The sequence below is a fragment of the Suncus etruscus genome, chromosome 11 (assembly GCF_024139225.1).
Source record: "Suncus etruscus isolate mSunEtr1 chromosome 11, mSunEtr1.pri.cur, whole genome shotgun sequence".
Lineage (NCBI taxonomy): Eukaryota > Metazoa > Chordata > Mammalia > Eulipotyphla > Soricidae > Suncus > Suncus etruscus.
This window is the reverse complement of record NC_064858.1, coordinates 86,453,345-86,464,774: the sequence shown is the minus strand read 5'-3', so window position 1 is coordinate 86,464,774 and position 11,430 is coordinate 86,453,345. Positions and strand designations below refer to the sequence as shown.

General features: G+C 47.5%; 1 protein-coding gene across 1 annotated transcript; it reads left to right on the top strand.

Moving 5' to 3' along the window:
• Nucleotides 1-2,074: 2,074 nt before the first annotated feature.
• On the top strand, nucleotides 2,075-10,187 carry STAC3 (SH3 and cysteine rich domain 3). The gene is made up of 10 exons (XM_049783105.1): nucleotides 2,075-2,386; nucleotides 2,872-2,969; nucleotides 3,166-3,229; nucleotides 4,986-5,083; nucleotides 7,774-7,840; nucleotides 8,014-8,063; nucleotides 8,833-8,918; nucleotides 9,099-9,150; nucleotides 9,456-9,593; nucleotides 9,846-10,187. Exons 1-10 carry the CDS (start codon nucleotides 2,170-2,172, stop codon nucleotides 9,942-9,944), a joined length of 969 nt encoding a protein of 322 aa, XP_049639062.1. The 5' UTR covers nucleotides 2,075-2,169; the 3' UTR covers nucleotides 9,945-10,187.
• The last annotated feature ends 1,243 nt before the right edge of the window (nucleotides 10,188-11,430 follow it).

Below are 11,430 nucleotides of genomic sequence, written 5' to 3'. Positions count from 1 at the left end.
TTAAATGAGTCAGGGAGAGGGATAGATATAGAATGATCACAGTCATATGTGGGATATTAAAAAATTTTTAAAAAAAGATAGTATGGTAATAATACCCAAAGACAATAGAGAAAGGGCCAGGGGTCCATGATACAAAGCTTGCCACAAAGAGCAGGAAGTACAGCTAGAGCAGAGAAGGGACCACTATGATGCTAATACTTGGAAATAATCACTCTGGACAAGAACCTGGTGCTGAATGGAGGTAAAGTGATATGCATGATGCTCCTTCAATAACAGTATTGCAAACCACAGTGCCTAAAGGGGAGAGAGAAGAAGAAATAATGTCTACCATAGAGTCAAGTGAAGAGTGGGAGGGTGCAGGAGGGAAACTGGGGACATTGGTGATAGGAATGAGTGTTGGACATTGTATGACTGGAACTCTAACAACTTTGTAACTATCCTACAGTGATTCAGTTAAAATTTATTTTAAAAAATCCTTCAAGCAAAGCAAAATAAAATGGTTTATAAAATGAAAAAAGAAAAGAAAAGGATGTCAGGAACCAGAGAGAAAGAGTACCATGACTAAGGCACTTGCGTGCAGCCAACCCATTTCATCCCAACTCTTCCAGAGTGAATCTAGGGAAAACCTGGAAGGTGTTTGAGGAAAGGAAATGAAGGAACGTTGTTTCTAATTCTTCTTTATCTTCGGTCATCCACCATCACCCAGGTGAATGTGCAGCAAGGGCAGACACCATGACCTGAGTTTAGCCGTCTTGACCTGCACCCAGAGATGACAAACCAGGCAGCGACAGCTCTGGAGAATGGGTGGAGTTAGGGTCCTGCCAACCCTGCCAGACCTCCCGTGTCCAATTTCTCTGTGTCAGCTGTGTCTCAGCTGTCCACTTTCCTTCAGCCCTGTCACTGCCGCTCTGACACCAAGGCAAGAAGCTGGGGATCTTTATAAACCATTTGAGTAGTCGGTGTGAATACAGAGGAAGCAGGGGTCGGGGGACTTAGCCCCCAAGAAAGAGAACCAGTCCTTCGGCACATTTCAGGACCCCAGGGGCTTCCTCCTCCTGCCATAGACTGGACTGACTTAGGGATCCCAAACGTAAGTTGCCTCTTTGTCCACTCCATTTCCAGGAGTTCTCACCCCAGCTCCCCAATTCTGGGATTTCTGATTTATTTTTCTCCTTACCTATAAATAGTTTGGGTTTTAAGAGGAAAATTATTCTTTCCAGGATAAGAGCTCAGATTGCTGGGCCACAGAGGTAGGGTCATGGGAATGTAATAGTAAGGAAAGGAAAGGCTCATATTACCCTGAAAACTTAAAAATAGCTGAGGTCTGAGACAGACATGTATCTAGGCCCTGGGCCCCTGGTTCTTTGGGTTCAGAGAGTGGTGGGGGGATCCAGGGTGTCCCACCCCCCAGCATTTCTCTGTGCATGATGATACACAGAGGCCCCTAAACAGTGCCTCTTGTAGCTCTGGTACCCCATGAAGCTCAGAAGAAACAGTCCCTATAGAATACCCCAAAGCCATGCAGCTTTGAGCACAGGGTTGAAGTACAAACTCTGGGATTAGTCTTTAGGGTGGAAGGATCAGGATGAATTTAAGATACTGGTTGGTCTTAGTCTATTGGGGTTTTTTCGTTTTTGTTTTTTGTTTGTTTGGACGTTAGTGTAATCTTTCCATAAGGCAATTTAACCCATTTCTCCCAAAGCCTTCTCTTCAAGGACCACTGTGTTTCAGGACAGGAATAGGGAGGGAAGGATTCAGGCATTAAATTTCATAGTGGGGTCCAACCTCTTGCAGGATGACAGAAAAGGAGGTGCTGGAGTCCCCTAATCCCGCCACAGCAGAGTCTCCGCAAAGTGGGGTGAGTGAATTTCCGGCCACTGGGAGTGGGAATCTGGGAAACCATTACAGCCCTTTAAGAAAAGTGCTTAGATTGAACTCACTTGTCTATAACTCGGTTATTGTTAGGGTGCTAGCCAGCCCCACAGCCTCCAGTATCCCTTAAACCTGGCATGTGTTGTTTGTCCCAGGTTTGAAAATTGTCCAGTTAGCTTTCGCCTCACCTCCTACTCATGAGAGAATGATAGTTCTTTTAACCTTCAGTTTCCTTCACTCCCTCAGCTACGGCGGCTGAAGCAGTTATTCAGCAAAGAGTCTACAGGGACAAAAGAGATGGAACCCCCCACAGAGCCCCAGGCCAATGGGGAGGCGGTGGAAACTGGGGGTGGGCCCATATACTACATTTATGAGGAGGAGGAGGAAGAAGAGGAGGAAGAGGAGGAGCCACCCCCAGAACCTCCTAAGCTTGTCAATGATAAGCCCCACAAATTCAAAGACCATTTTTTCAAGAAGCCCAAGTTCTGTGATGTCTGTGCCCGGATGATTGTTCGTGAGTTCTGAAGGAAGGATATGGAGAGAGTGATACTGCAGGCTGGGGTGGGGAAAGATTGGGGAGATGCTCATGTACCGTATATAGCAGCCAGACCACCGAGGTTTGCTTTAAACAAGGGCCCAGGAATATAGCTCAGTGGTAGGACACTTGCCTTACTTGGCTCAGGAAAATAACTAAGAAAATTCTCTTGGGACCAGAGCGATAGCACAGCAGTAGGGCATTTGCCTTGCACACAAATGACCCAGAATGAACCGTGGTTCAAATCCCAGCATCCTATATGGTCCCCCAAGCCAGGAGCAATTTCTGAGCACAGAGCCAGGAGTAGCCCTTGAGCACTGCTGGGTGTGACCCAAAAACAAAAAAGAAAAGGAAAAAAAAAAAAAATCCCAAACACAAAAGTGACCTAAGCACCAGTCTAGAACCAGTGGTTCAAGGGAAAGGGAAATCTGGAACCTCAAACGAATGCTTTTCCCTCTCCCAAGTCAACAACAAGTTTGGCCTTCGCTGTAAGAACTGCAAGACCAACATCCATGAGCACTGTCAGTCCTATGTGGAAATGCAAAGATGCTTCGGCAAAATTGTGAGTAGACTCTGGGGAAGAAGAAAGCACAAGGGAAGGTACTGTTGCATGGTTGGCTTGAGCCATCCCATCCATGTCCTGCTTTTCTATCCTCAGCCCATCACTTATTCTAAGAAAGGGAGCACACTCATAGGAGAGATGGGGTGCTGGGCACAACTTTGCCATCTCTAATGCTTCCTCCCATCCCATCCTACAGCCCCCTGGTTTCCATCGGGCCTATAGCTCCCCACTCTACAGCAACCAGCAGTATGCTTCTACCTGTAAGTGCCTCATCTGGGACCTAAGGGAATCAGGTTTCAACATCACCTCTTGATTTGAAAACCAAATTCTGGGGGGGGGTTTGTTAATTTTGTTTTATTGTTTCTTGGTCAAAGCTCGTGGGATTAGGAACTACCCCTGGATCAATGAATGCTCAAGACATTGTGGTGCTGGAGCTTGAACTGGATGTGAAGCATGCATTTAGTACAATGAGCTGTTTTTCTGGCCTTAGGAAACCAAATTCTGATTTATAAAAATTCTATTTCCGATTTTCTCTTATATATTTTAACCATCTTGAATGCAGATATTTCCTATTTGATGTCTTAGGGAGATAAGATTTAGCTAAAGCTAGCTCAAGACAGGCAAGATTATCTTCACTTCAAAATTTGTGCTTTTCCTGCACAAAACTAATTTTTCATTTGTTTTTGGTTTGGGGCCACACTTAACCAAGCTTATGGGTTACTCCTGGCTTTGCACTCGGATATCAGTCACTCTTTGTGGTGCAGAGAATCAAATGGGATGCTGGGGCTCGAACCCTGGTTGGTTGCATGTCAAGTAAGTGCCCTTACTTACTCAGTGTCGTTACTTACTCACTGTATTATCACTCCGGCCCCTTTGTGCAAAACTGCTTTTAAGGAAGAATATTCTAGATTGTACTCCTCCTTGACAGGCTCAGCACCACACCAAGAGCTCTGTGCATTCCAGATATGTTCATAATTTGGCAGTCTTTCTGGAAACTTTTTTGGCAAACTTTCTCATTGGGCACAGGGGTTAAGGAGAGATAACATGCGTGAGAGTTAAGATGCTTGCCTTAGGGCTGAAGAGATAGTACATACAGAGGGTAGGGCTGGATTCAAACTCTGGCATCCCGAGTACTTCCAAGAGTAATTCCTGAGTGTCAAACCAGGAATAACTCCTGAATATTGTTAGGTGTAGCTCAAAAACAAACCCCCCCCCCAAATAAAAAAGGCATGCCTCTTATGTGACTGATTCTGGTTGATTTCTGGCAACACATGGTTCACCCAAGCATCGCCAGGTATAGTTTTGGAGGCTCCTAAGGATTTCTGGATCATCCCAAACACCATAGGATTATATCACTGTATCTTCATGGCTTCACATCGGACTGCCAGCACTGCTGACTTAGGATCACCAGGTGTGGGCCTCAGGCCTTCTGAGCACTGAGCACTGCTTGAAAAAAAACAAAAAACAAACATTCTTATTGCCAGTTTGCTCCATTTATTAGAGAGGCTGGACACTGTGAGGAATATAGTTCAAAAAGAAAAACTCACTGATAGTAGCACCCCAACTTGCATATGCTACTCAGGCAAACAAAAGTGAGCAGTAAAAAACCAGTCTCCTTAGAATGACATCAGTGACAGCATTCCCCACTCCCAAACAACTCAGTAGCAAAACTGTCTTTCCAGCTTCCTGTAATATGCTGTGCTTGGAAGGATGGCTGGTCAGATCTTTCTGTCATATTACAGTTCATTGAGATTTTCAGAGTTCATACATGTTCAACTAACCCTTATGAGTGCACACAGAGACAAAGACAGAGATACAAACACCACACACACACCACACACACACACACACACACACACACACACACACACACACACACACACACACACATACTCATGTATCTTCCAACTGCATCCTAATAGATGTCTCTTTCCTCCAAGCTTTATTTGCTTCTTGTACTGTCTTCCCAACCTCTGCCACATCCGAATAACGTCTTTCTTCTCCCATTCCCACTAGCTTCTGGGAACCACAATGATCCTGTGTTTGAAACTCTACGCACTGGGGTGATCATGGCAAACAAGGAGCGGAAGAAGGGACAGGGAGATAAGAAAAGTGTGAGCATCATACCTTCCTACTGAGGTTCTTTCAAAGGCCCTGTGAAGTAGGCCCATCTCTCCCTCTGGAAAGCTGACAAAAGCTAGGGACCCTCTGGAAATGCACGTAACCCAATATTTTTGTACATATGTATCTCAGAGTAGAATACTCACTAAACTGGCATGTGTGATGTGAGGCCCTGGGCTTAATCTCTAGCACTGCAGAAGACAAAACCAAAAACGTCTTGCCATTATTTATTCATTCCAGGGCTACAGAGATAGTACAACAGGTATGGTACTTGCCTTGCACAGCGCCAACCCAGGTTCAATTCCTAGCATCTCTTATGGACATTTCTTATGGCCCCCTGAGCACTGCCAGGACTAATTCCTGAGTGCAGAACCAGGAACTACCTCTGAACATTGCTGGGTGTGACAAAAATATATTTATACGAAGCAATTGTAAGATGAACATACCATAACTAAATGAAGACTATGGGCCCGAAGAGATAGCACAGTGGTGTTTGCCTTGCAAGCAGCCGATCCAGGACCTAAGGTGGTTGGTTCAAATCCCGGTGTCCCATATGGTCCCCTGTGCCTGCCAGGAGCTATTTCTGAGCAGATAGCCAGAAGTAACCCCTGAGCGCCGCCGGTTGTGGCCCAAAAACAAAACAAAACAAAACAAAAAAAAAAAAACTAAATGAAGACTATTAGGACCAGAGAGATAACTCATGGTGTTGGAGTTCATGCTTGCTGGAGCCCAGGTTTGATCCTAACACTGCATATTTTTCCAAGCACTGCCAGGGCCAACCGCAAGTACCACCCTAGGAGTAGCCCATGGGCACCACTGAGTGTTGCACAAACACTAACAAGAAGAAAAATCTCAAAACTAATAATTTAATATCTAGAGGGGTCGAAGAGATATAGTGCAGCTAGTAAGCCACTTGCTTTGCCCATGGCAGAGCATTTTTGATCCCCAGAACCCTTTAGAGTCTATAAGCCCCATCAGGTGTGATCCCAGAGTACTGCCAGCTGTCCAGTTTTACTTTTAAAGTAAAAATTTAGGGAGATAGTGCATTGAAGAAAACGCTTTCCTTGCATGTAACCAACCTGAGTTTGATCCCTGGCATCCTATATGATTCTTCAGTCACTACTAAGAATAAGCCTGAGAACTTCCCAGTATGGCCAAACAAAACAAAACTTCCCAAAAAGTAGTAAGGAAAATATACCCCTTGGATCACCTCACACCCAGATTAACCATACAAAGATATAACCAGGAACTGACGTCAAAGTATTTAACATCAAAAAGGGCATTGTGGGGGCTGGCGAGGTGGCGCTAAAGGTAAGGTGTCTGCCTTGCAAGCACTAGCCAAGGATCAGGACCATGGTTCGACGTCCCATATGGTCCCCACAAGCCAGGGGCAATTTCTGAACGCTTAGCCAGGAGTAACCCCTGAGCATCAAATGGGTGTGGCCTGAAAAACCAAAAAAATAAAATAAAAAATAAAAAGGGCATTGTGTGCAAGTCCATTGTGTAGTAAAACTGGCTTGACATAAAATACTAGTGGTGTGATTTGTCACACCTTTGGATTCTATTTTCTTTGGGGGTGGGTGGGTGAGGGTATTTACTTTGGGAGGCTAACCTGATAGTTAGGTTAGATAGTCAGAAGCTACTCTTGGTTGTCTTCTCAGGGGCTATTCCTGGCTCCAAAAACCATCATGGCTTGAACCCAGGCTTTTACATGCAAAGCAGGCACTCCAGCCCATTGAGTATCTCACTAGCCTTCGGTTCTTTTTTTTTTTTTTTTCCCCCTACACTCAGGTTACTCCTGGCTCTGCATTCAGAAGTCGCTCCTGGCAGGCTCAGGACCATATGGGATGCCGGGAATCGAACCAAGTTTGTCCAGGGTTAGCCTCATGCAAGACAAATACCCTACTGCTGTGTTATTGTTCTAACCTAGCCCCAGGTTTTATTTTCAAAAGGGAACTGTAAAAACTTTCCTTGCCCATTTTTCTCTTATATACTGGAGTTTGTGTTCTGATGTTTTTTTCTTTTTGGGGTGTATGTGTGTGTTGGAACAGTGCTAAAGGATTGATTATGTACTGCCTGGAATTGAACACAGTTCCTGCATGTAAAGAATGTAGTCCAGCCATTTAAACGTTCTCTGTCCACATACTGGGATGGTTTTTGTTTGTTTTTTTTTGCTCAGGGATTATTCCTGGCTCTGCACTCAAGGGTCATTCCTTGCGGGGCTCAGAGGATCATATAGGATGGTGGGGATTGAACTCCTGTAATACTGAGGTGTTTTAAGACTAAGCATTATAGTAAGGAACCTGGAATGAGAAGCACTGGGGGATTTAAAGAAATAGAATGAATGGATTATATGCTTTATTGCTGTAAAGGGAAAATTTGGAGCAATAACTGAAAGTTAACAGGGCGACTAACAAATTGCTCCCACAAATTGCATAGGCTTATTTTATAAAATAGTGAACTCCCAATTCTTAGCTATATTCAAATACAATGTGGACATCCCATCTGCATCTTAAACAAGTTTAAGAGGAAGTGCCTGCTTTGGCCAGGTGGTTCAGCTACTTCCAAGCTTCCTTTTATCTCAAGAGATCCTATTATTCTATAGTTCTCTGGCCAAACTGGAGAGCTAGGGCAAGTATAGGCTCCAAAGACAGCATCTTTCTAACTCTGATGCTCCCTCCAGCCTCTGGCAGCCATGATGGAAGAAGAGCCAGAGTCTGCCAGACCAGAGGAAGACAAACCTCAGGATGGTGAGTGTCACCCACCTCATCCAGGGAGATGGCAGTGAATTAGGCTCGGCTGGGGATGAGATGAGGGGAGGTCAAAAGGATGCCAAGTTTGGAGATGAGAGAAAAAACTACCCTCCAACAGAAGGGTAAAAGGATGAAAGAGCCACACCATTTTCCCATGTTTTCCATCACAGGAAACCCTGAAGGAGCTAAGAAGACTGAAAAGAAGACAACTGATGACAAAGTAAGAATCCTTTCTTCCTACAGGGGCCTCGGTCCTCACCCTGACCAAGCTCTGACATTCACTCCCCAGTGGAAGCTCACATGTAATAATCCAACCTCACTCTTTTTGTTTTGTTTTGTTTTGTTTTTGGGTCACACATATTAACACTCAGGGGTTACTCCTGGCTATGCGCTCAGAAATAGCTCCTCGCTTGGGGGACCAAATGGGACGCTGGAGGATCGAACCACGGTTTGTCCTAGGCTAGCGCTTGCAAGGCAGATGCCTTACCTCTAGCGCCACTACTCCAGCCCCTCAACTTCACTCTTTTTTTTTTTTTTTTTGGTTTTTGGGTCACACCCAGCAGTGCTCAGGGGTTATTCCTGGCTCCAGGCTCAGAAATTGCTCCTGGCAGGCACAGGGGACCATATGGGATGCCGGGATTCAAACTGATGACCTGCATGAAAGGCAAACGCCTTACCTCCATGCTATCTCTCCGGTCCCTCAACTTCACTCTTGATCTGTCTTTTCCACTACCACTGACAGCCCACACATATAAAAACATGTTTAATCTTCTCTCTCTCTCTCTATCTATCTATCTATCTATCTATCTATCTCTCTCTCTCTCTCTCTCACACACACACACACACACACAATATCTACCTTTTAGTTCAAAGATCTGGAAGAGAATTGGAACATAGCATATCCAGATGATGCCTTTTCCTTAGACTTCTGCCCTTCACAGAGAAAGGGACAGAGGAGCCCTAACATTTGTGAATCCTTCCACCCTCAGAACAAGCAACCTGGTTTCCAGCAGTCGCATTACTTTGTGGCTCTTTATCGGTTCAAAGCCCTGGAGAAGGATGATCTGGATTTCCCGTGAGAGGCCAAAGGACTGGGGTGGGATTGTACTGAGGGTGGAAAAGGGAAATCCCAGGTTCCTGGGGGATGCAGATGATTAAGTGGGGAAGGGGTTTGATTGAATCTGGAGCTGGGTATATCCAATGATGGGGTTTGAGTAAGACCTTGACATCTAAGACTCCTTCCTTTCCCTCCCAGTCCTGGAGAGAAAATCACAGTCGTGGATGACTCCAATGAGGAGTGGTGGCGGGTAAGAGTAATGGATGAAAACCACAAAGTCTAAAAGAAAGAAAAAGGAAGAGAGAGGAAAGGAAAGATGGAGGGAAGAGAGCAGGGAAACTGGAGACATTGGTGGTGGGAAATGTGGGCTGGTAAAGGGTTGGGTATTGGATATTGTCTAAATGAAACTCAACTGTGAACAACTTGGTAACTATCTCATAGTCATTTAATAAAAAATTTATTATTAAAAAAAGTAATGGCTGAGGGAAGGTGGGACAAGCATCAGGGTTTACAATCTAAAATTGAGAGACTGACTCTCCCTGCCATCTTCTCTAGGGGAAGATTGGGGAAAAGGTAGGATTTTTCCCTCCAAACTTTATTATTCGAGTCCGGGCTGGAGAGCGTGTGCACCGTGTAACAAGATCCTTTGTGGGAAACCGAGAAATAGGGCAGATCACGCTCAAGAAGGATCAGGTAAGGACTGGGGATAGAGCTCATATATGCCTTGCATGTGTGTGACATGGTTTCTCCCTCCCCCCAAAACACACACACACACACACACACACACACACACCATGTAACTGTGGTGTCCAAAGCCAACCTTGGCTTATCTGCAATCCACACTCCTGAGATATTATAACCCATTAGTAGGACCTGGGGAACCTCCCCTGTTCTCCTCTGCCCTTTCCCTAGATTCTTCTCCAACTGAGCCCTTTAATCCTTCAGATCGTGGTGCAGAAAGGAGATGAAGCCGGTGGCTATGTCAAGGTCTACACGGGTCGCAAAGTGGGGCTCTTCCCCACTGACTTCCTGGAAGAAATTTAAGCCAGCAAGAAGATGCCTGCTGGCCAGAGATATACCCTTGCCCTATTCTGGGCCGGCCCAGTAGAGGAAGTTGGGGAGGAAAGAGGAAGAAGCACCAATACTGCTGTGGAGCAGAGAAATGGGAGGGCACCCAGAGTCAAGTGCCTTTGGGAGGGGACTAGTTCCCACCCTGTTCCCCCAACTCCCTGCCCCAAGGCCTTCACTCTCAACCCCTCAGGCCCAGCCTTGGAGAACTAGACCATGAACTTGCACTCTCACCCACACCAGGAAAGGAAGGGGTGGAAGGAAGCAAAAACTGTAGAGCGTTGGAATGCATTAAAGTTTCCAGAAAAGTTCGAGGAAAGTTTGTTTTTGAACTGGGGTGCTGCAAAGGGGGAAAGGTGAGGAGGCCCTAAGATGCCTCATCTCCGTTAGCCTTCGGATCACCCGCAACTCACCTGGGCTGGGCCCCCCACGGTGGGAGTTGGGACTCCAGGTGCAGGGACCAGCCCCAAGTTGAGGTTCCTGGTGTTGGGGATGGATGCAATGGCCTTTGGGGTGGACTCTGGGGGTGACCTCGCCCACCCACCCACCCACCTGGGCCACCCCTCGAGCTGTGCTGCGGAGCCTGGCTCAACGCCCAGCTCCGCCGCCAGGGGGCGATGCGAGATCTCAGTTGGAGCGCGGAGGACGGAGTGGGGGGCTCCTGGGGTTGGGGTGGGGGGAGTGGAGAAAGAGAACCAGAGACACCGAGACCCTGGCAGGGCCGGGGAGGGGGTGGGGCGCGTGCCGTCTCCATGGCAACACTGCCTGGAGTCCTCAGGGAGCCGCGCGAGTGAGCCGGGCCTCGCCCCCCGACTCGCGGGGCCCCTCCCCAGCCCCCCGCGACAGGTAGAGCGCGCGAGGGCGCCGGGCAGACAGCTCGCCCGCTCGCGCCGAGACCCCCCCTGTGGCGCGCGGCATGCAAATGCGGTCATTTGCATATGCAAATATGCTAATGCCCCGGCTCCGGTCAGGGTAGCAGGTGGCGCGGGGAGCGGAAGGTGCAGGGAAAGGATGCTGAAGGCGACCGAGGAGCTGGGGGGGACCTGGGAGAAGCAGCCCCGGGGTGATGGCAGGAGAGGGGCAGGCGGAAGGTCCAGAGACGGACGGGGGAGGGTGCCCGGTCCAGTCTAGAGATCCTCTTCTGCCTGCTGTCTCTCTCTGCCAGGCCTAAGGTTGGCACCGCCTAGCAAGGTTGGCAGCGGGAGCCCGGGCACCATCTGCTGCTGGCGGGGGGGTGGAGGGCAGAGGCTCAGCTGGGCTGGGAAGAGGAGGGCCCCCAGACTGAGCCCCCTTACTGAAGACTGAGATGTGGGGGTAGGGAAGGCACATTCCCTGCACACACAAAAAAATGACAGGGTTCCTGTAACCCTTTTCTTTGCCCTTCACAATCCCTGACCCCTGGGGGTGCAGCTGGGGGTCACAAGAGAAGCCTCACAGCACCCCTTGAATCAAGAATCAAGCT